This window comes from Jaminaea rosea (genome assembly GCF_003144245.1).
Source record: "Jaminaea rosea strain MCA 5214 unplaced genomic scaffold BDZ90scaffold_2, whole genome shotgun sequence".
In the NCBI taxonomy this organism is placed as follows: domain Eukaryota; kingdom Fungi; phylum Basidiomycota; class Exobasidiomycetes; order Microstromatales; genus Jaminaea; species Jaminaea rosea.
In genome coordinates, this window is record NW_020289976.1 from 493,155 (window position 1) to 520,112 (window position 26,958).

Genomic DNA, 26,958 nt, shown 5'->3' on the forward strand with positions numbered 1-26,958 from the left:
CAGGCATGGACCTACGCGTAGGTCCCAAATGCCTGAGGACGTCCATCCACACACTTCGTCAAGCGTCGCCCAGCGGTGGCCAAACCGCTGGGCTAAACTCTCCGCGGCGAGCACATTTGCAGTTGGGCGCGTCTATAAAGCTTGACAAGACACGCGGGACGGAGAGGGCGGGCCGGCAAGCGGCAGCTACGCCTTCTCGCAAGCACACAACTCGACGAAGGAGAGCAAAATGCGGCAATGAATAATCGAATGAACTGGAGGAGGATTGATCATTATGCTGTGGAGCCTGTTGTACAGAAGAGGCCAGTGCGCTATGGATGAGGACGTGCAAACTAGTGGTACAAGGCAAACGCGGCAAAGCTTCTACAAATCTACTTGGATGATCTACCTGCCGCTCCCGCTCTCGCCGTCTCGCCTGAAGCCGTGCAACGTCTGCTTCAGGCGCTGTCTCATGGTTCTCCTTCGCTTCGGCTCCCGTTTCGTCGAGTTGGCGGATGTCTGCGCCGAAGAGGACGGGCGCGACGAAGACTCCGATCTCGCCTGCTCAATGACCCGCTCATGCTCCGTTCTTGCCTGACTTGTCGCTACTTGCGGCGAGAATGAAAGTCGCGACGCAAGCGGCCTGGGATCAACTCTTCTTCCCAAAGACGACGAAGCCCTCTCGCCCGATTGCAGAGCCAGCAGCGAAGACGAGCGATGTGGCGGCTTGGGCGCACAGAGCGAAGATGACGCAGACCGCAAGGAACTTGGCGCTTGCGTGGAAGTCGAGGCCGTGGGTGGCCTCAAAGCCTTGACCGCCTCCGCTACTTCCTTGGCCTCCTGCAGCGCCCAGGAAGGGATCGGATGATCGGGGTCGGGTCCACGGCTCGATCTCCGCCACACGTTCCACCCATCACAGACCGGCCCGACTGCGTCCATCTCGTCCTCGGTCTGATGGTATCCGGCGGAAAATCATGGTGAGAGAATCCAGAGGAGAGATGTGGATCCAAGAAGCGGGATCGGAGGGCGAGGCGGAGAGCGAGGCGGCGGTAAGGAGAAGTGAAATGACAAATGAGCAAGCCATCAAGTCTGAACGAGGCCATCGAGCCACTACGTACCGCGCTTAGCTCGAGACCAAAGGCGAGGCAAAAGCCACCATCCTGCAGCAGCTTGTAAGCAGCGGCTGACATGTAGCCTTCGCCGCCACGAGAGATGGACTGCTCGTGCCACTCCAGGATCTTCTTGACGCGCAGGGGATGAGCAGTGTGGGCGCCGTGGTTCCGTCTAGAGAGCAAGAGGTTGTACGGCGCTGGTCCCATCGTCGTCGCAGGTGAGAGAACCTGGTCGCGTGTCCAGTACACAGCCTGTAGCGAGGCTTGGAAGCTTGGGCTGCGACCTGCGCGGCCCAACATCTCGCTCTCGGAGGCGTCCAAGTACTTGGAGGAGACATCCGGTTCAACCTGACGGAGCAAAGGGACTCAGAATCGAACCTCGTCATCGCCGGCTTCCTTCAACTCACCCTGACCCTATAGTACTCAAAGATGCCATATGTCATCTTTGCCATCCAGTACAAGCGGGTGAAGACGACACCCAGCGCAATCTTGATCCCCGTGTCAACAAAGGGCGCTTGCTCTTGAAGCTGATGCCGCACAGCGTCAAGAGCAGTGATGCTCGCGTCCAGCGCAGCCTTTGTCGTGTCGAGTTGACTCCGCAATGCTGCACATTCATCCATGTGCGAGAAGAACATATCGCACATGGCGCCCTCGCGATCCTCGATGATCCTGTCCCTCTGAGCCAGCTCAGCATGGTGATAGGGCGCATAGAAGACAGGAGCGGATGATGACATGATCGAGGAAGCGGGAGAAGCGAGCGTTGGGCAGTCGCGAGGAGCGAGGTGGAGGACGATGCCCAAGAGTGAAGGGCAATGAGGGAAAGTCGTTGACCGGACGAGAAAGGAGCAAGTGGATGAGTCGAGGCAGGTCAGGAGTCAGGCAGGGTATGGCTGAGAGCAGGTGGATGTCGAGTCGATGGCGATGATGTTGAGTGTCGAGTATGGCAATGATGATGAGTGGCTGTGCGGGCGTGGTACGTCGTGGTTGTTGTGGGAAAGAGGACAGGGTGCTTGTCCGCTCTCGCGTCCACCCTCATTCGGACGTGTTGATTGACGCGATGCTCGACCTCGCTGCTCGAGTCCAACACAACGCAGAGCAACAGTGTGCAGCACAGAGCTGCCATGTCTCATTCGACGACACCCGCGATTGCCTCAAGGGACCTGAATGCGGCAAAGAGGTTCTGAGTACCCACCATTCGAGATCATCCTAGCAGCGTAGCATGAATCAATCCATGGCAAGGTCTCAAAGCAGCTCCCTCCATACTCTACGTAGGCTTGTGGTAGTAGGCAGCCAGGCTAGGCAAGGACTTGGAATTGAATGCCGGGCGCGGGTTGCTGCCTGTCCGAGCTGTGACGCGGTCCCGGGCTTGACTGGGCGCCCGCGCTGCCCTCCCCAAGCGGTGCAGGACGAGGGAGAACGTCGACTCGACTTGAGATGAAGAGAATGCAGGCCAGAGGTAGACCTCGAGGACGAATCCGAAGCCTTCGTGCCGACAAGGGGCCTAAGATCATGAGTGATAGCGAAGGATCACCCAAGCCTCGAGTGGCAGTCTGGAGCCCAGGGACGCGAAAGAAGACCTCGATTCAGATGGTAGCCAGTTACCTGTGGAGGGAGGGAGCTAACCTGTACGAGCTGTTAGTGAGCAAGGGTGTGGTGGAGCGTGGATGATGGTGATGAGCTGCGCCACTGCTGCGAGAGCAGCACATGATGATGTTCAGCTGGGCGGCTGGGATGCCTGGAGGGTTGGGCAAGGGGTCAGGGGCTTCGCAGCATCTCATCTCTTCGTTGCTCAAGAGGGGGATGGGGCCACCCGCAGGCGCAGTGTTGGTCTCGAGCTGCTCTGCGAGGCCGTGAGGATGTGGAGGGGCGGGAGGAGGAGTCGGGGTTGGACCAGGCTGACATAAGCACGATGTCGAATTTGGAGGTCAAGGCTGGCGACCATCTGGTCCTATTGCATATGGGTGATAGGTCAATGTTTCGTATATGATGGTGATGGTAATAAGAGCTCCATGAGGTCGCTCTTTTGGTGGTGAAGGCTACTTCGTTGACAGGTAAGGCAGCAGGGAAGGAGGTCGTCGTCCGCAGGCAAGCTCGCTGTGTGCTTTGAAGTGCTTGTCCACCGGATGTACTCTTTCGCTTCACGCCTGAAAGCTCTACAAGAGCTCGTCTGAGTCGTCGGCATCGTTCCGTGATGCGGTAGGTGCAGTAGCCTCTTGCGCGCAAGCATTGCGAAGGGCGACGTTACCGTCAAATCCCAAACCCTTGCTTACTGAGCTGAGCGTTCGAGCCGCATTGCTGTATGGATTCTGATCCTTGGCGGCTCAGATGCGCTCATGTTTGACCCTTAACTGACATCGAGCGGCCGGGTGTACTTTTCACCTCGACATCATGGTGTTCGCGTCCAAGTGCGACGGGCATCTTTGGAAAGATGAGCTTGGCGATTGACACGTCGTCGCATACCTGGACAGTACCAAAGCTAGCGGCCTTTAAGAATGCCTGGCTACTGCTTTGCAAAGCTCAACACCAGGTTGGGCGAATCGAGCTTGACTTTACTGAAGCTCTCTCCATAGGCACGTGAATGAAGGCGCGTCCAGTCGATGTTGTTAGTGATGCACGAGGGGAAGAGGAGGGATGGAGGAGGACGCCATCCTCGATCGCGCGAGCAAGAGCGATTGACGATGTCGACGTTGAACGCGAGCGCGGCAAAAGCCCGCTTGGCAGCCGCTGAGATGATGACGAGCTTGGCCGAGCCAGCTTGAGCGGAGCTGGCGCCAGTAGCGACGCTGGCTACGAGAGGGCGAAGGCGGCGCCCCCCGAGCGTGAAGAAGATGCCAGCCGCGAGGATGTGTTTCGGGATGGAAAAGATGAGAGAGGAGGGAGAAGTGTCACTGACGATCGACGACGACTGCTGGCATGACCGCAATGCCGATCACGTGGCGTGGAGCGTCCAAGACCGCATTTGCCTCCGTTGTCTGAATCACCTCTGACTCAAGTGAGACAATTCCGAGACGAATAAAGTTGGTGAGTTCATGATGAGATGACGTTGGTGAGAAGACTGGCGTGGTGATGAAGGGAAAGGGATGTAGACGCGAGTCAAGGCGAGCACGCTGGTTGGGACTCGTCGATCTGTCGGCCGCTAGTCTCTGCCCGCCGCGCAGTCGACGCGTTGGCCGACCACCCCACCGGCCCGACCGGCCATGCTCAGCGGCCTCCTACTCGACCATATATGCGATACGAATCTGAGTCTTGTCTACTAGACGAGCTAGAGCAGACAGTTTTCGCCCTCGCTTGACCGTAGCGTAGACTTCACACGCTGCCTCGTCGCTCAGCGCCCACACGGTAGCGCGTCAGAATGAGAATCGGCCATTACGGACAGGGGAGGATTGGGGCATACGGGAATAGTTACAAGCACATTCGAATGAAATCCTAGAAAGGGTCTGCAGCACGAAGAAGCCTTAGAACATACAGTCTAGACACATCTCCTTCTCGGTGGAAAGCATCGCAAGGAACGAGGTGGGGCAGGGTCAGCGGGGTGTTATCATGATCCTGAGTCGTGCGATGCCACAACGCAGCGCGAGGGGCAGCGCGATGACGGCGGCAAAGACTCACCTCAGCACAGCAGCAGACACACATTCCTGCGAGACAGGCGCAGCAGCCTGCTCCCGCACCCATGCCTCCCTTCTTCTGACCCTGTTGCTGGACGTAGACCTGCGCAGGGCAAGGGAGACGGGGATGGGCCGTCGAAGGAGTTCAGCTTTGGTTAGATTGGCGGCGAGGCGCAGAGCGAAGACCGCTCACAGGCTGCGCTTGCGGCTGAGGGTAGTAGCCAGGCTGCTGTCCTCCATAGGCTTGCTGAGGCGGCGGGGGATAGTAGCCCTGCATTGAAGGAAGGGGCCGCGAACGGGAGAAGGGAGTCAGCCTCGAGGTCCTGGACGAACGCGAGGAATTCAGTGAGGGAGGCCGCTACTCACGCCTTGCTGAGGAGCTCCGTAGCCCTGCTGTGGGTATCCACCGCCCTGCTGGGGGTAGCCGCCGTAGCCACCCTGCTGAGGGTAACCACCCTGCTGCCCGCCGCCGCCGCCGTAGTACTGCGAGAGAAGCGAGATGAGGAGGGGATCAAGTGGTCAGTCTCGATAGCTATCAAGACGAAAAGCAGCCATGCCCCCATGCCCCCTGTGTCAAGCTACGACAGACCGGCAATAGCAGCTACCTCGCAGCATGGCGACGCTTCTTTATCGGCCAGCTGTGGGTCCGCCACCTCTGCTACACAGCTTCCTTCGAGACCCCCTTCCTCTCTGACACGGCGCTCAACACCAACTCACATCCTTGTTTGACATCTCTCGAGTGGTTCTTTCGGCGCTAAGTAGGCGTAGGCGTCGCTGATGTTCTTGAGCGAATGTAGTAACGACGTGGAGCAAGGTGAGATGGAAAGGAGAAGGTGCTGCATCGCGCTGCTGCTGCCGTCCCGTGCCTGGCCTTGCTGCCGCCAAGTCCCAAGTGCGGAGTCAGTTCCGCGAAGACGGCGGCGGGCCAGTCGGGGGCAGGCAGTCAGAGCCAAAGCCGCCACGCCACTCAACACGCACGCACGCCGAATTGAGCTCGCTGCACTGCACCGCCCATCTTGAACCACGGCGACGGCACAGCTTTGATCTCGAGGGCAAGGCGCTGAATGATAGAACTCATCAATTGTCATGTCAAGAGGGGTGCACGAGCGGGCAGATCGAGGAGAGAAGAACGAGCCATTCCCGACCAACGCCGTCGTCGTCGTCGCCACCTCCTTTCGCTCGCCTATCATCGCAGTGACTCCCCTTGCTGCAGATCGTTCGGCGCATTATAGCTAAAGCCAACAAACTGCTCCTGTACTGTAGCGCTGAGCATGTGCGAATCATCGACGACCGAGTCAACGGGCGTCTCTCCTGTAAACTCTGGATCAAAGTTGCTCGTATCAATCGCGCTCGCCACGGCAGGCTTGAAGGGAGGTTGCACCTTCTTTGCCAGTAGCTTGCGCCAGTCGACGTGCTTCGCGAAGAAGGGGTGACGCTTGATGTCCTGCGCTCCTCCTACGCCGCTGCCTAGACGTTGCTTCGGGTCCCGGTTGAGGAGCAAAGTGAGGAGGGAGCGAGCATCGGGCGAGATCTCCTCGCCGAAGCGCAGCGGGTCTTGCAGGATCTTGCGGTACATCTCGTTGACGTCTTCCGAGTAGAATGGCGGGAGACCCGACAACATCTCGTAGAGGAGCACGCCCAGCGTCCACCAGTCTACTGCGCGGGTGTAACCGTGGCCCAATAGGAGCTCGGGAGCGAGGTACTCTGGCGTGCCACAGAAGGTGTTCGTCTTCTCTTGATCGCCCATGTTGAGTTTGCAGAGGCCAAAGTCGCACAGCGCAATATGACCTGTGTAGTCTAGAAGGATATTCTCGGGCTTGAGGTCGCGGTAAATCACGTTGAAGCCGTGCAGGTGCTCGAGGGCACAGAGGAGCTCGGCGGCGTAGAAGCGACTGCGCTCCTCGTTGAAGCGGCCTTCTCGTTGCAGGTGGTGGAAAAGCTCGCCGCCGTTGATAAAGGCGAGGACGAGGTAGAGCTTGTCGGGGGATTGGAAGGAGAACTTGAGCGGCACGATGAATGGATTGTTGACTTGCGCGAGGACCTGCGAGGAGGAGAGGCGGGAAAAGCGTACGTCAGCGTCATCGCCCTGGAATTGTTCGTCGCTGCGCTGCTCACGGTTCTCTCTGCCAAGGTGTGCGTCACCTCGGACCGCGACACGATGTGCGCCTTGCGAATCGTCTTGAGCGCGTAGATCCTTGATGTGTCCTTCTTGCGTACCTGCATTACCTTTCCAAAGCTGCCCTTCCCAATGACCTTGAGCAGCTCAAATGCCTCCATGTCGAGCGAGGCCTGCGCGATGACCGAGAGGCAATGGTCAGCTCACGTCTCTGTCGTCTCTCTCTCTCGCGCCCTGCACGCACCTGCTGCGTCCTGTACGAGACCTCAACATGGACCTGACCGCTGCCGCCGCTGAGCGTGTACCACTCGTTGGAGGTCCTCATCGTCTCAAAGTCCGGCACGAACTTGATCCCGCCCAAGAAGATGTCCCCGACGCCCATGACGTCGTCGCCCTGACCATCCTTGCCAGCCGGATGCGACTCGGGGCCCTCGCCCGACCGCAGGTACGTCTGCAGCGAAATCTCTGAATTTCTCGAGACATCAAAGTGAGCCTTGAACATCCAGACGGGGGCCTGAACATCTCCTCCTACAGCATCGATGAGGACTTCATTCTTGTCGAATTCGAGGACGAGGTAGGGGAGCCACCAGCATTGTCTTCTCTGCATGCTCTGCCGATTTGATTGCTGCGGTGCTGCAAAGGAGTGGGCAAGCGAGTGGCCGCCGACACCTGATGAGCTTGTGCCATAGTGGGCCAGGGCTTTAGCAATGGCAGGAGGGGTGCTGGTGCCTTGCGGCAGGGACAGACCTCTGGCATCGATGACGCGGATGGTCAGCATGCCCGAGCGAGGGATGGGAGCCCCCGTCGAAGAGGCGAGAGAGCTTGCCGAGGACGACGAGGGCGGCGAGGATGAGGAGGATGGAGTGGCATTCATCTGCGACGACGATGTAGAGCTATCGCCGCCGCCGCCGACGGTCGCTGGCGTCGGGGTGGCCGATCGATCTGGAAAGACTTGCGAGGCTGATCGAGAGCCAAGAGCTCCCTCTTTGATTTCTGCGAGGGGGATCGATGGAGCGGTAGCGCAGGGACTGGTCAGCAAGCTTTATCAGAGTTGGGGGTGAAATGGAATGACGAGGATGAGCCCGCTGCCTGGCACACGCTTGCCTGCGCCTTGACCTCGTCCACACTCTCAGCTACGCAGAGCAGCACCTCATCGCTGCCTACCAGCGCAGCCCAACAGCTCCGTCTTCAGCCTGCTGCTACCTCTACTCACTCTTGCCGAGCTTCCAGGACGACATGGTGGGATACGTTGTGTGGGTTCCGTAGGGATGAAGAGGGAGGCAACGAATGCGCCGATGTGATGCGATGGACACGCGGAGTCACACGCGATCAGATCGGGTCCAAGTCGTCGGCGTAGGCGGCGGGGCGAGGTCGGCGAATGGATCCTCTTCTCTTTTGCCGGACGACGGCGGTTGTGCCTTGCTCTGTGGTGGTGAGGAGGCAACGAATAGTCTCGCGAGGGATGGAGACGTACGTTGAACGAGATGATATCCGCGTTACGAATCGAATGCAGAGTGGAGTCTTAGCTTGCTGTCTCGCGGCGATGAGGGCGGCGATTCAAGGCGAAGGCTCGAGCGCTAAAAGGAGCGTAGTGCAGGTTGTGGCGACGGAGGCGGCGCAGATTGCGATCGTAGCGTCGATGCGGCGGTGACGATGAATGAATGAGAGATTCAAGGGAATGTGACAGCGATGACTGTCGGATAGCTGATGCGTCGTCGTCGCTGCGAGGCTCTCGCTCGTGTCCGTCGGTCGATTGAGCCTTCTTCGAGTCGGCGGCGCCCTCATCTCGTCGTCTGCTCCTCGCCTTCCCAACCAACGCAACCCCACTCACTCCCACTCAAGCGGCTGCTGGGCCGTGCTTTCCCCTCTGCAGGCTTAAGCATCAGGCGCGTGCGGCGTGCGGCGTCTGACTACTCTCTTTATGCGGGAGGCGACGACGACGGGGAGCAGTGGGCCAGGGGCACTGGGCCCGACTCCTCGGTCGAAGCCTTTCCCACGCCGTCGTCTCCGCTCAAAAGTGTGGCCTGGCCCGGCGAAGAACGACACACGAGGACGCGGTAAAAGTCCTTCTCGATGCGACCAAGACCACATAAGGGAGAACCAGGGAGGGAGAAACGATCTCAGTTGAGTCGACACACAAAGGGAAGGCGCAACAGGTTCCATGCTATCTCGGCATCAGGTTATCATTGCCGTCTTTCTCGATATCAGCCGCGTGAGCCAGGTGCGCCCGCCGCCTGGCGTAGAGAAAATGAGACGTGTGTCTGTGTCATTGAAGATGAAGGCATAGGCCACAATCAAAGTCGTTCCTGATCTCTCGCACTCCATCTCAACCCGGTGCTTGTCCTTCGCCTCTGCTGCTGCCCCTTCGCCGCTCAATCACTGGCCCTCCTGTCAAGGTCGTACGAGTCCTTCATCAACTGCTCCACCTCCGCCTTGTGCACCTTCTTCGAGCCAGTAGCCACCGACGAGTAGGGCGGCCTGCTTGAAAGCAGCGTCAGGCTGTCCTTGTGATGCTTCGTATGCCTGCAGGCAGTCCTCAACCTCGGGTTCACATAGTCCCAGAACCCGCCGTTCATCGGCTCCTCTTGCGTGAAGCTCACCTGAGCATTCGGGTAGCTGTCCAGGCAGGCAACGACGTCCTCGTACGGGAAAGGGCTCAGCTGCTCAAGACGGACAATTGCCACGTCCTTGATCTCGTTGGCGCGACGGTGCTCGATGAGCGGCACGAAGACCTGTCCAGAGCAGAAGATGACACGCTTGATGTCCTCTGGCTTGTTGATCTCGTCGGGGAACTTCTCGGGCAAGAAACGACGGAAGCCTCCCTTACCAGGCAGGAAGTCCTCGAGCTTCGAGCGGGCAAGAGGGTGACGAAGCAGCGACTTGGAGAAGAAGTTGATGAGAGGCTTGCGGAACCCACGGTGCACCTGACGACGCAGGACGTGGAAGAGGTTGGCAGGCTCCGTCAGGCAGGTGACGGCCATGTTGCTGTCCTGGTGTTGACGGTTCATGGCCTGCTCGTCTGGGAACTTGAAGGGGTTGTCGTCACAGAGCTGGAGGAAGCGCTCGGGGCGACCAGAGGAGTGCTCGGGTCCTTGACCGTCGTAGCCATGGGGAAGGTTGACAACGAGACCCGTGCGCTGCAGCCACTTGCGCTCACCGGATGCGATGAACTGGTCGATGATGCACTGGGCATTGTTGGCAAAGTCACCGAACTGGGCCTCCCACATTGTCAGATTCTTGGGGTCGACGAGCGAGAAACCGAGCTCGAAACCCAAGCAACCGAACTCAGAGAGGGAAGAATTGCAGATGACAAAGGGCGCCTGGTCCTTGCTGAGATCGTTGAGCGGGGTGTAGATCTGCTCGTTCTTCTGGTCGTGGAGAACAGCGTGACGCTGAGAGAAGGTACCTCGCTCGACGTCCTGACCGGACACACGGATGTAGTTGCCCTCCATGGCGAGCGAACCGAAAGCCAGAGCCTCACCGGTGGGCATGTCGATGTTCTCGCCATCCTCAATCGTCTTGAGGCGGTTCTTGAGGATACGACCCAGGTTGCGGTGCACGCTAAAGTCATCGGGGAAGGACGAGACCTTCCTGCCGATGTGCTTGAGCTTCTCCTCCTCGACACCAGTCTCCTTGTGCTCGAGGATCGTCTCCTCCAGCTCCTTGGGTGACGGGAAGCCCTCCCACGCAGAAGAAAGCCACTCGCGCTCTCCAGGCTTGTAGCTCTTTGACTTCTCAGCCGCCTCCTCGAGCAAACCCCAGACCCACTTCTCATGCTCGTCAATGTCCTTCTGCGTGAAGGAGCCCTCGTCGACGAGCTTCTTCGAGTACTGCTTAAAGGTGGACGCCTGCTTGCCAATGGCCTCGTACATGCGAGGCTGCGTGAAGCTAGGCTGGTCGGTCTCGTTGTGTCCGTGACGACGGTAGCAGACCAAGTCGATGACGACATCCTTCTTGAACTTGGCGCGCCAGTCGGCAGCAAGCTGGCTCACAAAGGTGACAGCTTCGGGGTCGTCGCCGTTGACGTGGAAGATGGGAGCGTCGATGGACTTTGCAATGTCCGAAGGGTAAGGGGTCGAGCGAGCGAAGCGAGGGTCGGTAGTGAAGCCAATCTGGTTGTTGACGACGAGGTGGATCGTGCCGCCCGTAGCGTAGTTGGGCAGGTTGTACATGCCCATCGTCTCGTAGACGACACCCTGGCCGGCAAAGGCAGCGTCACCGTGCATAAGGAGAGCCATCGAGGTCTTGTGGTCCTTGTCGCCGGCAAAGTCCTGGATGGCACGCGTCTTGCCCAGCACGACTGGGTCCTCTGCCTCCAAGTGCGACGGGTTGGCAACGAGGGAGAGGGAGACCTTCTTGCCAGAGGGCGTAGGGCGGACGTAGTTGGCGCCCAAGTGGTACTTGACATCTCCACCTCCCTCGACGTCCTCACCAGCGAATTGATGCAGAATGCCCTCAATGGGGCGACGAATGACGTTGGCGAGAACGTTAAGACGACCACGATGAGGCATACCGATGGTGATCGAGTCGGCGCCGTGCTCGACGGTGCGGTCGATCATGCTCTTGACACCAGGAATGAGCGTCTCTCCACCCTCAAGACCGAATCGCTTCTCATTGGGGTACTTGGAGGCGATGAAGCGCTCGAAGGAGTCGGACCAGATGAGGCGGTCGAGGATGGCCCTCTTCTCTTCGATCGAGTACTTGAAAGGCTCGGGCGTCTCGAGACGCTCACGCAGCCAGTCGCACTTTTCGCGGTCTGGGATGTGGACGTACTGAACGCCGATGGAGCCGCTGTCAAAGAGCCGGAGGAGGGAGCGTCAGTATCTGCTCGATGTTGTCGCTGCGCACTCGCTGCGCCTGCTCACCAGTACATGCGCTTGCAGGCCTCGATGACCTCGCCAATGGTGAGCTTCTTGACACCAGCGCTGACGAAATTGGGCAGCAGACCAGGACCGAGCTGCATCTCCCTGCTAAGATCCTTCTCAGTCCATCCGTAGTGCTCGATGGTCAATTCGGGGGGCACAGCGCCATCACGCTCCGCATTAATAATGTCGAGAGGATCGAGGCGGGCAATGCGGTGACCACGGACGGCATATCTGCGGGTGTGGGATACGACTGGATCAGCTGACTTCGCCTTCGAGTTTCAGCCTGGCTCGCATCGCTGCTCACGCTCGAACGAGAAGCTGGAGCTTGAGGTGGTCGTCGACGCTGTTCTCTGAGCTGCCCATGTGGACCGGGGGAGCCTCAACGGGCAGGGTCATTAGGGTAGGAGGAGCGCGGTACGCCTCTTCTGAGCTCAAGCCTTTGTCGAGTCCCGAGAAGTAGACGTCCCACGACGAATGAACAGAGGACGGGTCCTCTTTCCACCTGCGGTGCATCTCTTCGGCGTAGTAGGCATTGTTGCTGCGAGCGACATGTTGGGGGCGGGAGGAGTAAGTCTCAAGAGGCACACCTCGGTAACATCGATGCACGCACGTCGTGATGAAAGAGTCTGATCCCTTTGGTGCGCTAGGCTGTTGAGGAGCAGCAGAAGCCTGTTGGCTCTTGGACAAGGTCTTGAATGAGCGAGTGGCGGCAGCAGCGGAAGCCAAGCACGGAGCTCGCGGCGCCGCAATAGCCCGGCTGGTGCCCAAGCTGCTGCGAAGCGTCGTCGCCCTCAGCTGAAGGCTAGCCGTCCTCAGCATTGCGGGTGGAGTGAGTGGTGGTGAAGGGGGGAAGGGAGTGTTTGTGTTTGTGGAGAAGGAGAATGATGGTTCAAGAGGCGCAGCTAGTCGATCTCGAGAAGAGACTCCCGCCTCGAGTCCGAGTCGCGGCCTGGGCGTGCGGGCGGACCAGGACAGCCGCCAAGTCAGAGCGGGCGGCAAAGACGGCGGGAGACGGAGTGGCTAGGAGCCACAGGCGCGAGCTCCTCAAGAGTGGGAGACGTCTAGTTGGGCCGCGTGAGCCGCACCTTGCTGCAGGAAAGAGCAACACACCAGCCATGCTCATCACCAAGATCATGGATAATGAAAAGTCGGCTTGGGTCATTACGTCTCACACGAACACCTAGTGACATCTGTAGTAGCCCTTCGCCCTCGCTCACCCGCCCCGCTCACGCCCCGTTGCGCGACATGTCCTCGAGGTACTGGCTGAGCTTCATCGCACCAGCACGGAAGCTCTCGATCCCACTCTGTACATCTGGGTTGGCCATGAAGCGTGCGTAGTACTCTCTGGCCTGGCCTTCGAGCTCCACCGCCCAGTCGCCATCCGCGCCAGGAGACCCAGCACCGTATCCGCCCCCACCGCCTCCTCCCCCTTCGTCGTCCTCCGGCTCCTCACGCCCAAAGTACTGATTGCTCGAGATACTCGTCGCCCCTTGCAGACCAGCGAGACGCTCCTTCGCTTCGTTTGAGGTGTTTGGATCATAGCCTCCGCGCTCAAAGTACTGGTCCGATGAGATGGACTTCTGGGCTGCGAACTTGGACCTCGCATAGTCCGGCATGTCCGCATCAGCTGCGCTACGCGCCGCTACCTTAGCTTGACGCTCCCGCTCGAGGGCGTCTTGCACCTTGCCCTGTCGCACAGCAATACGCCCAAAGCCCATGCCAAGTCGGTCCACTTCACCGCTGATCTTGCCTCTGCCGCTCGAAGTAGGTGACGTGGGAGCGGCGCCGCTCTTACCGCTTGATTGTGGCGACGCCGCTGACTTGGCTGCCGCGGCTGCTTGTTGTGCCTGCGTCGCCGCCTGGATGGCCTGCTTGGCAATGTCCTCAGCCTGACGATCTGCCTCCTTGCGTTGCTCTGCCTCACGAAGAGCCGCAGCCTTGGCTGCTTCCTCCTCCTTTGCCTTGCGCTCTGCAGCCTCAAAGTCAATTGCGGGACCCCCCTTTTTGGCTCCTAGACCTCCCACCTTCTTGACACCTCCGAGCTTCGAGCCGCCGGCTCCACCAGCTGCGGACCCTGAGCCCGTGGGCGTTGAAGCGCCAGAGCGGACAGCGCCTAGTGTTGAGGTGCGAGAAGATGGGCGAAGAGATGATGATGTGACGGGAACAGGGGCAGCAAGAGCAGGAGGAGCGCCTACAGTCGCTGACGCCGGGGCGTCAACGACCTTATCGGAAGGGCGAGGTCCACGGCCAATCGTTGGTGGCAGGGAGACCGCAGGCGATGGGGCAGCCGTCTTGGCCACGACAGGCTTAGCCTTTGCTGCTGCTGCTGCTGCTGCCTTCTTTTGCTTCTGTGCCGGCTCGTCCCACTCGTCAAAGAAGTCGTCATCATCGTCGCCGCCTGCGCTTGATGCTGCGCCGCCGCCATTCGCAGCAGCTTGCGCGGCCGCCGCTGTGCTCGAAGTAAGTCCTGGAAAAATGACTGGGTCGCTGATTTGTCCAGGGCTGGCATCAGCCACCAGTCGACGCTTGAGCTCATCCTTGTAAGCGAGGGCAGCCTGGCTGGTGTACTTGACCTTTCCCTCCGTCGACGGCGCAAGGAGGTGGCTGCCGCCATGCTTGGAGAAGAAGTCGGCTGCTGCTGCATTGCCCGAGACCTTCATCATACGCAGCTGAGCCCATGACCACGAGTCGAGGTTGGTGGAGCGGACAAAGGTGATGTGGACGCCCATGTTACGATGGACGGAGGAGCAGTCCAGGCAGATGTAGATTCCGTACGTTGCACTGGCCCATGATGGGTTTTTGGAGCCGCAGTCGAAGCAGACCTGGGCGACAGAGACGAAGAAATCAGGTAACTTCAGCTGAAAGGCTCACATCAATTCATCGGCGCGACTGTGCGCTCACCTTGTTGCCCTTCTGCGCAGTGCGGAGGTGCTTGAAGATCTCTGCGATCTGTAGATGCGAAGGTTGAGTACAGTGAGACGAGGCTTCACCTACTGTGCATTGTCATCGTGCGCTCACCTCCTCTTTAGGCGGACCTGAAGCCATGGTGGGTGTTGGTTGCGAAGGGAGCGAAGGAAGGAGTTGATTGGCTGTTGTGCCTTGGGTGTCGTCTCGAGCCCTCGTGGAAGCAGCGGAGGCGGCGGCGGCAAGGAGACAGAGGTCCGTCGGGGCAAAGCAACACACACGCTCGCCTTGCCTTGGCGGATGATTAGCCCGCGTGTTAAGCAGGCGGATTGCGAGTGATTAGCCCTGCCCGCCTTACCGTGCTTAACCCTGGACTAATCGCTCCGATGCCCTCTCTCGCGCGCGGACCAGGTCGAGAGCTCGACCAGGACGATGAGCGACGGATGCCGACGGCGCCTTGCCTGCTGCTATCCCTACTCTCTCTCTCCTCCATCGACTTTGCTCACGTACCATCGACAGAAGAAAGAGCAGAAAGCATCAGCAGAAACACACAGATCACACGTCTCCGCACCCGTATAGCCCCTCTCCCAATTTCCCCCCTCAAGAGGCTATGCAGCGACCGCCAGGAACTCAAACCCCAACGCGGCCGACCCAACATCAGCAGCAGCACCACCAGTCATCTCCCTTTGCGGGCCATCAAAGGCCAGCTCTACCGCCGGGAATGAACATTGGACAGACGCAATCTGCCTCGGGAGCAGGATCAGTGGGCAATGCGGCGCCGGGAGCTCCTTCTGGCGCGCCAGGGCTTCCAGGTGGCATGGGTGAGCGGGCGAGGCCTGGATCCCGCTTGGCTATCGAGCGTCTTTGGCTGACTTTCCATCTTGCTTTCTGCTACTTCTTAAGGCTCGCGAATGGGCTTTCCGCCATCAGGAATGGGCTCACCAGCAGCCGTACGAAGCATGGGACCGGCAGGCTACGCAGCTCGATCAGGCGGAGGATCGCATGGCAACACCGGTGCAGGCAGCTACCTCTTTGCGGGAGGAGGCGGAGGAGGAGGAGCGGGTAGCTACGGTCAAGGTCAAGGCGGCGGTAATTTGGATATGAGTGATTTCCCAGCTCTTGGATCTGCAGGCGCTGGGGTCAGCCAGGGTCAAAGTGAGGCCGCGACAAGGCCACATTCGATCCGAATGGGCAAAGGAACTCACGCCTCTCACCTCCTTCTCCGCGCAGCCTCGTCACTAGCCTCAACGCTGAGCAACGCAGCATCGCGAGGCGGAGCAGCTTCCTCAGGCCAAGGAAGTGGCTTCACAAGCGACGACTTCCCAGCACTTGGAGCTCCCTCAGCGGCAGGAGGCATGACAGGCGGGCCACAACATTTCGCGAATGGCAGCCAAGCACAGTCAGCGGCGACAGCGGCTGCAGCAGCAGCAGCGGCAGAACAGGCATCAGCAGCGGCCGCTCTCCAACATCAGGCGTCGCAGAGGGAAGCGCACAGATTGGGCATGCTGTCCAATGTCAACGGATCGCCCCAAGCTGCCAATCGAGGGACAGGTCAGGGCCAGCCTCCAGCCTTGAATGCTGCGCGAGGAGGCTTCGGAGAGATGGAGAGGGTGAGCAGGCAGGGGATCGGCATGAATTGAATGAGCGACCGGTAGCCTGACCTTAATCATCCTCCTCGCGTGCAGAACTACGCCACGAAGCTAGGTAGCTCGCAACCAACAGGCATGCCCGCTCTGTCAACAAACACAGGCGGCGCTCAATCATGGTCACAAGCAGAGGGAGGAGCATCCAACACGAATGGCACGGGCGCAAGAGGGACAGGTCCGCATCCGCCCTCGACGACCACGCCCGCCTCGCAGATACTGTACTCGCCAGCGGATCGGTTCGGTCTCATCGGATTGCTGAGGATCATCAAGCTGCAAGCCGCAGGGCCGGGGGCAGGGGGCGTCAATGGAGCCCCGCCAGAGGATGTGCAGATGTTGGCGTTGGGCACGGACTTGCAAACGTTGGGACTGGATGTAGGGAGCGAGCACCCGCTCTATCCCGACTTCCATACTCCCTGGTCTTCGGATGCTCACCCCCTCCAACGCTCGCAACGAAGCATGGTCGAGCCGGACTTCCACCTGCCCTCCTGCTACAATGTCCAACCGCCACCACCTGCCCAAACAAAGGTCGCAAACTTCTCAGACGAGACACTCTTCTTCATCTTCTACTCCACTCCGCGGGACGTCCTCCAAGAAGTGGCAGCAATGGAGCTGCATCACCGCAACTGGCGCTTCCACAAAGAGCTGCAATTGTGGCTGACAAAGGAGCACAATATGGAGCCGACGCAGAAGACTCCGATGTACGAGAAGGGGCAGTATGTCTTTTGGGACGTAGAGAGCTGGCAAAGGGTCACCAAGAACTTTGTGCTGCTTTATGAGTTGTTGGAGGACAGGCCTGCACTAGCTGCTCAGGCGCAGGCGCAGCAGGCCCAGGCTATGCAGCAGCAGCAGCAGCAAGGCGGTGGACCTGGTGGCCAGGCAGAGCTTCAGACTGCTGGCGCTGGCGCGGCACCGTCCACACCGTCACAGGTGAGTACGCCTGCTCAGACGCAAGCGCAGCCCGCGGGCAGATGAGGCGAGCGTGCCGCGCCACGGTACGGGTCGAGATCTCTCTCTCTCTCCTCTTGTAAAACAAGGTCGATCAGCTCCATTCCATCCCATTCACTGAGCATGTGTGAACCGATGATGGGCACGAAGGCACAGTGCAGCGGTTCTCTGGCTGTGGTGGCGAGCAGGAGGCTGGCCAAAGGCAATGAGCAGCGGAGCGCGGAGGAGGGGGGCAACCACGTGTGAGATGTTGAAATCGCCCCTCCTTGGCCCCCTCTCGGGCGGTCCGCCTCCTGCCCCGCCGATCGTCGGCGCGGTTGGCTTCTCGTCATCGGAGCGCCAACGCCGTGGACATTGGGCTTCATCATCATCACCACGATCACCCCATCCGTTGCTTGCTACCAATCTGAGGCAGCCGAGCACACACCTCTCATCTCCTCAACTCAGACTACTGGCCAGTTCGCAGTCAGCGTCACCGACACGCATTGCAGGGTTTAGGCCCTTGCCACGACTTTTTGCTGCGACTGAGCAGTCGCGTCGGCTACTCCCAGCCCACAACACCACTTCGCCACCATGTCTTCCCAGAAGTACTACCCCTCGTCATCCTCGTCAGCCTCTGCTGCCTCTTCGTCTGTGGTGAACACCCCTGCCACCAGCAACGAGAGCCTGCGCAGTGACTACTTCAATCAGAGCCATGCCATCCATGCGCCTATGAAGGAAGCAGAGGAGTCAGAGGAGGACCAAAGACAGAAGATGGCGGCCATGGAGGAGCACGGCAAGAGATTTGCAGCAGCTCGTGATGGGTACGTATTTGGTTGAGGTGTGGAGTGCAATCACGAGCACACAACGACTGACCTCCATCCTCCGCCTCGCTCCACGCGCAGCCTCGTCTCGACAATCAACGAGACTGGCGGCATCCTCACTTCGCTGCGCGACTTCAACAAGCAGCGATGGATCGTTCACTACCCAGCCATTGATCGTAAGCCCAGCACACAGCAGATTCGTCAGCGACAGGCTCTCCGCCGAAGCATGTCCGTCGATCCTCGAGAAGAGAGCGACAACTCCGCACCCCATCAGCCGCGTCTGCAGCGCAGCTCGACGACGGCTCCTGGCAGTGTCCCCGCCACGCCTTCGCAGAGGTCCATGTCGCCGGTGACTATCGTGCTCAACGATGAAGAGGACGTCGAAGAGGCAGATGACCAGAGCGAGATGTCGGTGCTGCGCCTCGACCTCAAGCTCGGAGCCATTGGCAACAACCCCCAAGCCCTCGTCCACAGCCTCGAGAAGTCGTCCATTGCTCAGCTTCTTGACGAGAGAATGACTTCGTCAATTCGCCAACTCGACAACCTTCGCAACCGTATCAGCGACACGCAGTCCAAGGTTCTCGTCACCGGTGACCTCAACGCTGGCAAGTCAACCTTTGTCAACTCGCTCATGCGACGGCGCTTGATGCCTGTCGACCAGCAGCCCTGCACCACCGTCTTTTGCGAGGTGCTCGATGCTGAGCAGACCAATGAGGGGCGAGAAGAAGTCCATCTCATTAAGCAGGGCATGCTCTACGACTTGCAGAACGACAACACCTACACTCGCCACTCGCTCTCAGACATCGAGCAACTCGTCGCTGATGCAGAGGAGCTCAGCCCAGAGGACGCGCCCATGATCAAGTGCTACTGTCACGACACGAGGAGCACTCAAGAGTCGCTGCTCCGCAACGGCATCGTCGACATTGCCCTCATCGACGCTCCTGGTCTCAACAGGGACAGCCTTCAAACCACTGCTCTCTTTGCCCGCCAGGAGGAGATCGACGTCGTCGTCTTCGTCGTCAGCGCCGAGAACCACTTCACCCTGTCTGCCAAAGAGTTCCTCTGGAACGCCTCGAATGACAAGGCTTACATCTTCATCGTCGTCAACAAGTTCGACCAGATCCGCAACAAGGACAAGTGCAAGCGCCTGGTGCTCGAGCAGATCAAGCAGCTCAGTCCGCGCACCTACGAGGACGCAGAGGAGCTCGTCCACTTTGTCGACTCTGACTCCGTCTTCGGCGGCGATGATGTAGAGTCCTCGACGCCCACCGAGGACAAGAAACATGCTGGCCAGAGCCTTGCGACCACTTCGTCGTCGGCGATGAGCTTTGCCCGCCTGGAGGCCTGTCTGCGCGACTTCGTGCTGCAACGCCGCGAAAAGAGCAAGCTCATGCCCGCTCAAACCTATTTGCTCCGCCTCCTATCGGACATCGAGTTCCTTGCTCAGACCAACCTCGGCGTAGCAAATGCAGAGCTCGAAGAGGCAAAGCGTCTTCTCGCTGAGGCCCGTCCCGCCCTCGCGCAATGCAAGGCTGCTCACAACAAGATCGAGGCCCAGCTCGAGGGTGAAGAAGACGGTGTCGTCACTCAAGTTTCCCAGAATGCCCAGGCCGCCTTCAACAACGCCATCGACCTCATTGGACAGGGTAAGCCAGCCTCACTACAGGCCTCTCTGCCGCCATACCCCGGCTTCTTCTCTGCGTTTGAGTACAGTGCTGCTGTGCGACAGACCTTCGTAGAAAGTCTCGAGCTCGCCGTACGCGAGGCTGAGCAGATGGCTCGTGTCGCTACGGGCGAGACGGTGCAGCGTATCAAGGAGATGGGTGATGTGCACTTGCCTGGAGACGTCGAGCGTAGCAGGCGCGAATTCAGGCCGGACGCTATGTTCGCCAAGCGACTTCGTCGTCAGAACAGCGGTGTGGCTGGGCTTGGTTTGGGTCTTTCGCGTGACATCACCGATGCTCGCCTTTCCGACGTCTTCGATGTCGGCTATTACGTCCAAATCATCACGCGCAGCGAGGACGACAGCCAAGAGGGAGAGGGTCAGAAGTCCTCCAAGAAGTCTTCCCTCGAGGATGAGCTCGGCCTCATTTCCACCGTCGGCGTTGGCCTTGGTGCCATGACCTTGTTGGGCAGCAAAGTCGTCGGCGCAACGTCTGCCCTCGGCGCTGCGGTCAACATTACGAATCTGCTCAAAGACCCCACGGTACAAAAGTGGGGACCGCGAATCGTCTTCGTCGGCACTGCCGGCTTCGTCGCGCACCTCATCATGAATCTGCACAACTCGATCCCACGCTCAGTCGGTCGTTCTATGAAGAAGGAGCTCACCGGACGCCGCAGCGCTGGACCCACGGCTCAACACGTAGTCAAGCTTATCGCCTCGGCTGCTTCGCTCGACTCGACCGCCGTCGCTCCCACCAGCGAGGAGGCTGCTCCCGTACACTTCGCGACTCAACACCAAGAGCGCCTCTCCCGCGAGGTGCGCAAGGTCATTCGCCTCGCCGGATGGGACCTCCAGGAGCGCTTCCGTGTCGCGCTCGCTGAGAAGCGTGGTGTTGTGGAGCGACTGGAGGGGCAGGAGGGGAAGAGCAAGGAGGCGATTGTGTGGTTTGGCCAGACGAGCGCGAGGGTCAAGGAGGTCAGAGGACGAGTATATGAGGTAGAGATCGTGTCGTGACGCGACGCCTCGCACACTACTTTGATTCTCGATTGTGATATCTAGCGCTAGCCATAGCCGCCACCGCTCTTGGCTCCCTGGGCTGTCAACTGTACTCTTTCACCTCTTTGCATCCTCTTCTCTCTCTCTTCCTTTGTTTTACGATACCGGCACACTACTCTACGCTTGCGATGCCATCACGAGTCCTTCATGTCTTCTCATATGTCTTGTTGAAATCTCATTCATCCATCCACACCATGAACAGGGCCTTTGCCTTGAGATATGCGGGGGCCGATTCACGCTGTGGATGACGCAGATGCGTGGCGGCGGGAGCGGGCTGCGCTGCCTCAAGTCAACTCGCCCCGCCCGGTCCCCGGCGACCTCTCGTGGCTCACAATGTCCTTCCCGCCCGCCCGCATCGACCGAGTCGACCGACGTCGTCGTCGACCGCATAGACTAAGCCTCCTTTCCCATCCAATCAACACCTACATCACATCTCCATCTTCGGCACGATGCACGCCACAATCCCCAGCATGATGCGCCCAACGGGCATCGCCTCGGCCCTTCGAGTCATGGTCCCCGTCAAGCGCACAATCGACTACGCAGTCAAGATCCGCGTCGCTTCAGACGGCAAGGGGGTTGACACCAATGTCAAGCATGCCATGAACCCCTTTGATGAGATTGCCGTTGAGGAGGCAGTCAGATTGAGGGAGAAGCACAAGGGAGCCATCTCCAAGATCGTGAGTGGGGGGCTCTGCAGACGGCGAGGGTAGTGGCGGGCGACGCTGACAATGTTAATCCTCACATCTACTCGCTTTCAGACGGCCGTATCAGCCGGCCCCGCAAAGACGGCCGACGTCCTCCGTACAGCCCTTGCCATGGGCGCAGACGACGCCATTCACGTTGAGATCCCGGACAACTCCCTTGGTGGCCCCCTCGAGCCGCTGGGCGTCTCCAAGATCCTGCGCGAAGTAATCAAGAAGGCCAACGAAGAAGAGGAGGTCGGTCTCGTCATCATGGGCAAGCAGGCAATTGACGACGATGCCTCTCAGACTGGTCAGATGCTCGCAGCGCAGCTTGACTGGCCACAGGCCACTTTTGCATCCAAGCTCGAGTTTACGAGCGGAAAGTTGGAGAAGGGCGAGGAGGTCCAAGTCACTCGCGAAGTGGATGGTGGACTTGCTGTCGTCAAGACGAAGCTGCCCTTTGTCATGACGACCGACCTGCGTCTCAACGAGCCGCGCTACGCCTCTCTGCCGAACATCATGAAGGCCAAGAAGAAGCCCTTCAAGAAATACAGCCTCAAGGACTTGGGCCTCGAAGATGACGCCAAGCCGAGGTTGGAGGTACTCAAGGTCGCTGAGCCGCCCAAGAGGGAGGGAGGCGCCAAGGTCGAGGATGTGGATGCTCTCATCTCGAAGCTCAAGGAGCTCGGCAGGATCGACTGAGCGTGAGGTAGGGCATGTATATGATACGATCGCAGGTGGCGGAGGCGCATAGCCACCTACTCATCACCATCTAATAGAATGAAGGATCACAGTCAGCATTCACAAGCTCCTCGTGATCGTCTGCGACCACATCTGTGCGAGCCGGAGCTGCCTTCCCACCTTGGCATCCTTCACCTTCAGATCCGGCTTCTCGCCCGCCGCCCCCCGATTACCGCTCCGGGCGGGTGGTAATGAAGCGTTGGCCTGCAGCCGCGCCAAGGCAGGAGGTTGACGTCCGTCTTGTTCACCTGGTTTGTGCGTCGTCTCATCTCCGAGCTGCTGAGACTTCTCCCCATTTCCCAGGAGGCAAGTGCCGTCTACGGAATGCCGCTCTAGGCGGTGCTTGCCGCCATGCCGATATTCATGGGTGATCATCGGAGCTGGATGTCGTAATCGCACGAGCAGCAGCCAATGGTTGTCGACTTCCCACTCACGCCGTTGCCAATGCAGGCAGTGCGAGCGCTGACCGATGAAAGTGGACCGTGGCGGCTACGTCTGACTGCATTGCGCGTCTGGCATTGCGAGGTCGGCCTTTGCTCTTTGCTACTTGCCGCTTGACAGGCAGGGCTCTGTCATTGCCTCCTCTGACCAACTGACCTAATTTCTGCCTCTCGTCTCTCGTTTACTCAACCTCAGGACCGTCCCTGCAAGCGTACCTGGTCGCTCCATTGCTGCTCTGCTCGACGATCCACCGCAAAACCCAAGCACACCCATTGGAACGGCAGGTCATGCCCTGGCTCGCATTGCCTCTGCTGACCAGAGACAAGTTCGATCAGCCCCACAACGCTATCACGGGCCTCGTCATAGGGGCTATCGTCCTCCTCACAGTGATCCTCGTTCTCAGGTGAGCGGTGCGGGAGTCCCTGCGACTACACACACTCCCAACGCTGACTGCTTTCCTCTGTGCCCGCACCACAGCTGCATTCGCATCCGAGTTGGCCATGACGGTCGTCGCCGTGACAAACTACTTTCCTCCTCAGACGGGCTCCGTCGTCTGCCCTGGCTACTTGGCTCCAAAGGACGATCTCGGGAAGGGATGAGTTCCGAGGACCATCTCGAGACTCGCGGGCAAATGATCGGAAGATCCATCGCTCTGGGCTCGACTACAGCGGGTACGATCGTGAGCGACAGGAGCGATACGCCTGCTTCTTTGATCCCCCTCGTCATCATCCGCAGGGACGGCTCAGCAGTCACTCCAGCAGGCGTCACCCGCCGCCTAGAAGACGAAGGTGGCCTGTCCCTTCTACAGCTCCGCCTGGAGGAGGAACGACATCGTTCGCGAGCGCGCCAGCACGAAGACGAGATCATGGCGGGTATATGCCAGCCTGGCTTCTTTGCTTCGAGAGAGGAAGAAGCGCAAAGACGAAGCTTGCGGAGCTCGCGCGACTCGAGGGCCCGCCCTGCTTCTGGTGGATCGGGCGCAGTGATGGGCAGCAGCTGCGCGAACGAGGCAAGCTCGATCGTCAAGCCGACTCAGGCTGCTGCTCGCGATCAGAACTGTCATCGACGTTAACTTGTCGGCGGCATCTCCTTCCCACCTCCCCAGCATCGTCTTCACAGCAGCTTTGCCGTGGCCAACCCAGGCGCGCCAGAATTATCTCTTCGCCAGGGCGATGTCGAATTGCAGACGGTGACAGAGGGTGCTCGATCGCCGCCACCTGCCTACGCTTCAGTAGAATGTCTCACTGCGGCTGTCGAGAGGGGCAGTGAGTCTGCAGAGCGCGAGCCAGGATGGGGAGAGGGATTGGTCCACCAGGCAGAGTTACCGGCTTCACTGCGCGTGAATGGAAGGACGGAAACGTCATAGACTACCATCTCTTACCATGAAATCCATCTGATTCTGTTCCATGCAAGCGTGCGGGCCCAATGCTAGTCACTCATGCTCTGCTTGGTACCATTCGATGTTGGACACATTGATGGAGTGAGGGGAGGCTGGAAGATATGCGAGGGCGGGAAGAGGCCCAAGGGTCGCGTCTCCTTCCGCGCCAAAAAGTGAGCTCACGGACCAAGACTTCCACTTGGTCCGTGTTGAAGCGGCTCATCTTTTCTACCTTCCCTTCGTTCCTCAACCAAGAGCGAGCAGTGAGGTGGGCGACATCCTCACGTAGCTTCCAGCGACGCGGGTGGGCTCGTTGACAAGCGGTGTTCCAGCGTCCTCGACCTTGCCACAACTCGCAGCCGCTCCTCCATTTTCCGCTCACCCTCCGCCTCTAGCCGCTCCCTCTTCCCTCTTTGAGCCATCATGGCTCGCAAGAGGAACAAGGGCGCAGCGTCAGGCACAGGCCGAGGTGGCGGTGGCGACACGTCGTCTTCCCTCCCTGACCCTCCTTCGTCCTCATCCGCTCCTGCAGGCTCGACATCTGCAGCTCCCATCCCTTGCCCACCTGGCTACCTCTGGGACGGCAAGCGATTCTACAAGATGCCCCCCAACCTCTCCCGCGTTCAGGTGTCGGAGGGGTCTAGTGGATCTGAGGGCGAGAAGCCTGGCTCGTCCAAGAAGAAAGCCAAGAGCAGTGGAGATACGAAGATCAAGCGCAGCAGCAGCCACCATTCTCGCATCTCTCAGCTCCAAGACATCACGGACGTTGCACTTGAGGGCGAAGACTACGATGGGGATCAAGCCACACCTCGCTCCGTCTTCGCCTTTACGCCTGCCAGTCCTCCGGCTGGCCATATCAAATGGTCCTCTTCAAGCGGCCTGCCAGCCCCTATGCCCCCTCGCAGCTCCGCACCTTCTTCAGCTTCCGCTCATCGTTGGAAGATGTGAGCAGGCGATGTCACGATGCTCGGGACGACATGACATGCTGATCAAGACCTTGACCCTTCAGGAGCACGCTGCAGCGCCAGATCGATTCGTACAAGTTCTTCAGTCGGGATGTCCTCGACGGTAATGATCTGCCCATGGGTCTACATTCTTCAATTGAATCGGAAGTCTCGCACTCTGCAAGGATCGATACCTTCGACGCTACTGGCAGCCTCGTCTGGCTCCAGGCACAGTGTGTTGAGCGACGTCACTACGATGGCATCACAACAGGCTCGCTGTAAGTAGTCTCAGAGCTGAGACTAGCCAGGTCTGCGTCGGCTTTCCTGGGCGTAGCGATGCTGACAGCAAAGGGCATCGGCTCGCAGCTACTTCGACAGCGCAGGCAGGACTATGGGAGGGCAGCGCTTTACATCGTCCTGGCAAAAGCAGCTTCGCGAGAGCTCCTCTGCCACAACATCCGAGATTGAAGAGTACGGAGAGGATGCCACGCTAGATTGCTATTGGGACGCATCCTTCCTCCGCGACTCTCACATTGGCTTCAGCCCTGTTCCGCACCCTGGCCTTCCAAGCGACAGTCAGCATGACATCCGACTCTTTGACTTTGACGAGGAGTCCCCGCGATCCCGAGGGCTGGTCGCTACGAACCACGAGATGATTACGGGCGAGGAAGTCTGGTCCTCGTTCGACATGCCGACGTGTCAGAAGGTATTGACCGCCACTGTCAGCCCCTCGCTCCTGGCCGACAAGCCCTGCCGAGAGATAATGAAGGCGACTACCAAGCAGAAGAACAACAAGCGCTGGAAAAGCCTTTACGTCGCTATCGTCTGTGAGTTCAGGCTCGCATCCAGCTGATCAGGCCGACACTGACCATCGACGCTCCTGCTGACCATCACCACCCACTTCCACTCGCGTCTGTACACAGTCGACATCCACCAGAACAAAGCCCCTAAGCTGAGCGAGATTCACTGGGCTCCGAGCGGCGTTGCGATCGTCAACATTCCTAGAACCACCAAGAAAGAGCATTCCGCGGTCGCCCTGAGCGAAGGCACGGGACTCTGCTGGCTGGGCTACTCAGACGGTCACATCGACCTTTTTGACCCCTCCGAATACACGACCGGAGTCATCGATGAGTGCGAGCCCTACCGTGAGGGAGCTTATTCAGCTGGGGTCTACCGGGTCATACCGGACATCTGGGAAGCCCTGCCAAAGTCCACGGAGCGAGGGGCTGTCACCAACCTCATCACCGTCGGCACGAGTGAAGTGGTAGCCGCCTTCTCCACGGGTGCCGTGCTTCTCCTTAAGATCACAGACAACGAGGCTGTAATTGTTAGACAGTACGTTGGTCATGTCAACACAGGCACGCGCTGCGTCAAGATGAGCGTCCATCAGGACAGTCGAATGATGGCAATACTTGGCACTGACAGGAAGTTGCGAATTTGGCATCTGGATAACGAATACCCCTTCAACACCTCCTGGCATCGACAGCGCCCAGGGTACATGCCACCGCTTGATCTCTTGCCTCTGTCAGACTCGCAGCAAGAGCGGCTCCTGAAGCGCACGAAAGATCAACATGGCGAGGCCGCTACTCAGTCCGCTGGCAAGCCAGCTCTGGTCGTTCTAGACCGTATGGGTATTCGGCCTCTCCATGATTCCAAGGCGCAAGCGGCGATGCAAGTGCGGGTCGAAGACATGGTATGGAGGCAGTCCTGCGGTATGGCCTTCACGCCGACGGCCTGGGCAGCAGACCGAGATCAACAATGGGAGATGACGAGGAATTTTGATAGGCGAGGCAAGCCACAGGTGATTACGCCAGGCCTGTTGCCGGGAATTGCCTGCTGTATTCCGAGCGGCTACGGCATATCCGTTGTCTATCTTGAGCCGGAGAGGAGGGAGGGCGTGAGGATTGAGGTCGAGGAGTCTGAAGGTCAGGGGAAGAAGGAGGCAAAGGAGGGTGAGGAGGGTGAGGAGGAGAAGAGCGGCAGCTCGTCGGCACAAAGCTGAGGAGCAGCAGAGCAGGTCACACAACATCTATACCTCTCCCAGACATCATCATCATCATCATCATCATCATCATCA

General features: G+C 59.2%; 13 protein-coding genes across 13 annotated transcripts in view; 6 read left to right on the forward strand and 7 right to left on the reverse strand.

Moving 5' to 3' along the window:
• Positions 1-393: 393 nt before the first annotated feature.
• BDZ90DRAFT_110517 (hypothetical protein) lies at positions 394-2,067 on the reverse strand. Its single transcript, XM_025503223.1, has 3 exons — positions 1,499-2,067; positions 796-1,415; positions 394-457 (listed from the first exon to the last, which is right to left on the reverse strand). The coding sequence occupies exons 1-2, from the start codon at positions 1,823-1,825 to the stop codon at positions 804-806; spliced, it is 939 nt and encodes a 312-aa protein (XP_025364081.1). The 5' UTR covers positions 1,826-2,067; the 3' UTR covers positions 394-457; positions 796-803.
• On the reverse strand, positions 1,917-2,642 carry BDZ90DRAFT_110524 (hypothetical protein). The gene is made up of 2 exons (XM_025503224.1): positions 2,284-2,642; positions 1,917-1,981 (listed from the first exon to the last, which is right to left on the reverse strand). Exon 1 carries the CDS (start codon positions 2,600-2,602, stop codon positions 2,387-2,389), a length of 216 nt encoding a protein of 71 aa, XP_025364082.1. The 5' UTR covers positions 2,603-2,642; the 3' UTR covers positions 1,917-1,981; positions 2,284-2,386.
• A 1,785-nt stretch (positions 2,643-4,427) lies between these two features.
• Positions 4,428-5,530, reverse strand: BDZ90DRAFT_230344 (hypothetical protein). The gene is made up of 4 exons (XM_025505433.1): positions 5,063-5,530; positions 4,890-4,967; positions 4,701-4,799; positions 4,428-4,573 (listed from the first exon to the last, which is right to left on the reverse strand). Exons 1-4 carry the CDS (start codon positions 5,257-5,259, stop codon positions 4,561-4,563), a joined length of 387 nt encoding a protein of 128 aa, XP_025364083.1. The 5' UTR covers positions 5,260-5,530; the 3' UTR covers positions 4,428-4,560.
• A 321-nt stretch (positions 5,531-5,851) lies between these two features.
• BDZ90DRAFT_230346 (putative Serine/threonine-protein kinase gad8) lies at positions 5,852-8,056 on the reverse strand. Its single transcript, XM_025505434.1, has 4 exons — positions 8,032-8,056; positions 7,057-7,848; positions 6,812-6,985; positions 5,852-6,737 (listed from the first exon to the last, which is right to left on the reverse strand). The coding sequence occupies exons 2-4, from the start codon at positions 7,684-7,686 to the stop codon at positions 5,883-5,885; spliced, it is 1,659 nt and encodes a 552-aa protein (XP_025364084.1). The 5' UTR covers positions 7,687-7,848; positions 8,032-8,056; the 3' UTR covers positions 5,852-5,882.
• A 910-nt stretch (positions 8,057-8,966) lies between these two features.
• On the reverse strand, positions 8,967-12,571 carry BDZ90DRAFT_236850 (putative KGD1-alpha-ketoglutarate dehydrogenase). The gene is made up of 4 exons (XM_025507306.1): positions 12,288-12,571; positions 11,982-12,215; positions 11,678-11,908; positions 8,967-11,603 (listed from the first exon to the last, which is right to left on the reverse strand). Exons 1-4 carry the CDS (start codon positions 12,494-12,496, stop codon positions 9,185-9,187), a joined length of 3,093 nt encoding a protein of 1,030 aa, XP_025364085.1. The 5' UTR covers positions 12,497-12,571; the 3' UTR covers positions 8,967-9,184.
• Positions 12,572-12,903: 332 nt separating this feature from the next.
• On the reverse strand, positions 12,904-14,795 carry BDZ90DRAFT_263849 (ArfGap-domain-containing protein; the record flags this gene model as incomplete). Its single annotated transcript, XM_025508622.1, has 3 exons — positions 14,696-14,795; positions 14,579-14,626; positions 12,904-14,499 (listed from the first exon to the last, which is right to left on the reverse strand). The coding sequence occupies exons 1-3, from the start codon at positions 14,720-14,722 to the stop codon at positions 12,904-12,906; spliced, it is 1,671 nt and encodes a 556-aa protein (XP_025364086.1). The 5' UTR covers positions 14,723-14,795.
• A 257-nt stretch (positions 14,796-15,052) lies between these two features.
• Positions 15,053-17,294, forward strand: BDZ90DRAFT_230348 (hypothetical protein). Its single transcript, XM_025505435.1, has 4 exons — positions 15,053-15,402; positions 15,485-15,736; positions 15,812-16,191; positions 16,267-17,294. Exons 1-4 carry the CDS (start codon positions 15,192-15,194, stop codon positions 17,197-17,199), a joined length of 1,776 nt encoding a protein of 591 aa, XP_025364087.1. The 5' UTR covers positions 15,053-15,191; the 3' UTR covers positions 17,200-17,294.
• Positions 17,295-17,364: 70 nt separating this feature from the next.
• On the forward strand, positions 17,365-20,774 carry BDZ90DRAFT_236858 (hypothetical protein). The gene is made up of 2 exons (XM_025507307.1): positions 17,365-17,975; positions 18,057-20,774. The coding sequence occupies exons 1-2, from the start codon at positions 17,746-17,748 to the stop codon at positions 20,650-20,652; spliced, it is 2,826 nt and encodes a 941-aa protein (XP_025364088.1). The 5' UTR covers positions 17,365-17,745; the 3' UTR covers positions 20,653-20,774.
• Positions 20,775-21,164: 390 nt separating this feature from the next.
• BDZ90DRAFT_258394 (putative electron transfer flavo protein beta chain) lies at positions 21,165-22,079 on the forward strand (the record flags this gene model as incomplete). The annotated part of the gene is made up of 2 exons (XM_025508064.1): positions 21,165-21,371; positions 21,453-22,079. 2 exons carry the CDS (start codon positions 21,165-21,167, stop codon positions 22,077-22,079), a joined length of 834 nt encoding a protein of 277 aa, XP_025364089.1.
• Positions 22,080-22,956: 877 nt separating this feature from the next.
• On the forward strand, positions 22,957-23,916 carry BDZ90DRAFT_230351 (hypothetical protein). The gene has a single exon (XM_025505436.1). The coding sequence runs from the start codon at positions 23,155-23,157 to the stop codon at positions 23,629-23,631; it is 477 nt and encodes a 158-aa protein (XP_025364090.1). The 5' UTR covers positions 22,957-23,154; the 3' UTR covers positions 23,632-23,916.
• A 258-nt stretch (positions 23,917-24,174) lies between these two features.
• BDZ90DRAFT_111030 (hypothetical protein) lies at positions 24,175-26,473 on the forward strand. The gene is made up of 5 exons (XM_025503226.1): positions 24,175-24,881; positions 24,947-25,159; positions 25,248-25,708; positions 25,805-26,026; positions 26,101-26,473. The coding sequence occupies exons 1-5, from the start codon at positions 24,361-24,363 to the stop codon at positions 26,139-26,141; spliced, it is 1,458 nt and encodes a 485-aa protein (XP_025364091.1). The 5' UTR covers positions 24,175-24,360; the 3' UTR covers positions 26,142-26,473.
• The window catches only part of BDZ90DRAFT_111001 (hypothetical protein), a 925-nt gene continuing 287 nt past the window's right edge, over positions 26,321-26,958 (forward strand). Inside the window, exon 1 of the mRNA XM_025503225.1 lies at positions 26,321-26,948. Within this exon, the coding sequence (XP_025364092.1) occupies positions 26,380-26,883 (504 nt within the window). The 5' untranslated portion in view covers positions 26,321-26,379 and the 3' untranslated portion in view covers positions 26,884-26,948. The remainder of the gene's footprint in view (positions 26,949-26,958) is intronic.
• The window catches only part of BDZ90DRAFT_230353 (peptidyl-tRNA hydrolase II), a 1,070-nt gene continuing 1,038 nt past the window's right edge, over positions 26,927-26,958 (reverse strand). The window contains exon 5 of the mRNA XM_025505437.1: positions 26,927-26,958. The gene's annotated coding sequence lies outside the window, so the exon portion shown is untranslated.

Bases quoted from the DNA above. Each gene is read 5' to 3' on its own strand.
- BDZ90DRAFT_110517 (XM_025503223.1), bottom strand. From the start codon at position 1,825: ATGTCATCATCCGCTCCTGTCTTCTATGCGCCCTATCACCATGCTGAG. The intron at 1,416-1,498 runs GTGAGTTGAAGG...GTCTCCTCCAAG, and splicing joins TTGAGTACTATAGGGTCAGG to TACTTGGACGCCTCCGAGAG.
- BDZ90DRAFT_110524 (XM_025503224.1), bottom strand. From the start codon at position 2,602: ATGATCTTAGGCCCCTTGTCGGCACGAAGGCTTCGGATTCGTCCTCGA.
- BDZ90DRAFT_230344 (XM_025505433.1), bottom strand. From the start codon at position 5,259: ATGGGGGCATGGCTGCTTTTCGTCTTGATAGCTATCGAGACTGACCAC. The intron at 4,968-5,062 runs GTGAGTAGCGGC...CCTTCAATGCAG, and splicing joins ACGGAGCTCCTCAGCAAGGC to GGCTACTATCCCCCGCCGCC. The intron at 4,800-4,889 runs GTGAGCGGTCTT...TGCCCTGCGCAG, and splicing joins CTCAGCCGCAAGCGCAGCCT to GTCTACGTCCAGCAACAGGG.
- BDZ90DRAFT_230346 (XM_025505434.1), bottom strand. From the start codon at position 7,686: ATGAATGCCACTCCATCCTCCTCATCCTCGCCGCCCTCGTCGTCCTCG. The intron at 6,986-7,056 runs GTGCGTGCAGGG...GTCATCGCGCAG, and splicing joins TCTCGTACAGGACGCAGCAG to GCCTCGCTCGACATGGAGGC. The intron at 6,738-6,811 runs GTGAGCAGCGCA...TCCTCCTCGCAG, and splicing joins ACACCTTGGCAGAGAGAACC to GTCCTCGCGCAAGTCAACAA.
- BDZ90DRAFT_236850 (XM_025507306.1), bottom strand. From the start codon at position 12,496: ATGCTGAGGACGGCTAGCCTTCAGCTGAGGGCGACGACGCTTCGCAGC. The intron at 12,216-12,287 runs GTGCGTGCATCG...TGTCGCTCGCAG, and splicing joins TCAGACTCTTTCATCACGAC to CAACAATGCCTACTACGCCG. The intron at 11,604-11,677 runs GTGAGCAGGCGC...GCTCTTTGACAG, and splicing joins GCCTGCAAGCGCATGTACTG to CGGCTCCATCGGCGTTCAGT.
- BDZ90DRAFT_230348 (XM_025505435.1), top strand. From the start codon at position 15,192: ATGCAGCGACCGCCAGGAACTCAAACCCCAACGCGGCCGACCCAACAT. The intron at 15,403-15,484 runs GTGAGCGGGCGA...CTACTTCTTAAG, and splicing joins AGGGCTTCCAGGTGGCATGG to GCTCGCGAATGGGCTTTCCG. The intron at 16,192-16,266 runs GTGAGCAGGCAG...CCTCGCGTGCAG, and splicing joins GCTTCGGAGAGATGGAGAGG to AACTACGCCACGAAGCTAGG.
- BDZ90DRAFT_236858 (XM_025507307.1), top strand. From the start codon at position 17,746: ATGTCTTCCCAGAAGTACTACCCCTCGTCATCCTCGTCAGCCTCTGCT. The intron at 17,976-18,056 runs GTACGTATTTGG...CTCCACGCGCAG, and splicing joins TTTGCAGCAGCTCGTGATGG to CCTCGTCTCGACAATCAACG.
- BDZ90DRAFT_230351 (XM_025505436.1), top strand. From the start codon at position 23,155: ATGAGTTCCGAGGACCATCTCGAGACTCGCGGGCAAATGATCGGAAGA.
- BDZ90DRAFT_111030 (XM_025503226.1), top strand. From the start codon at position 24,361: ATGGCTCGCAAGAGGAACAAGGGCGCAGCGTCAGGCACAGGCCGAGGT. The intron at 24,882-24,946 runs GTGAGCAGGCGA...TTGACCCTTCAG, and splicing joins TCCGCTCATCGTTGGAAGAT to GAGCACGCTGCAGCGCCAGA. The intron at 26,027-26,100 runs GTGAGGGAGCTT...AAGTCCACGGAG, and splicing joins CGATGAGTGCGAGCCCTACC to CGAGGGGCTGTCACCAACCT.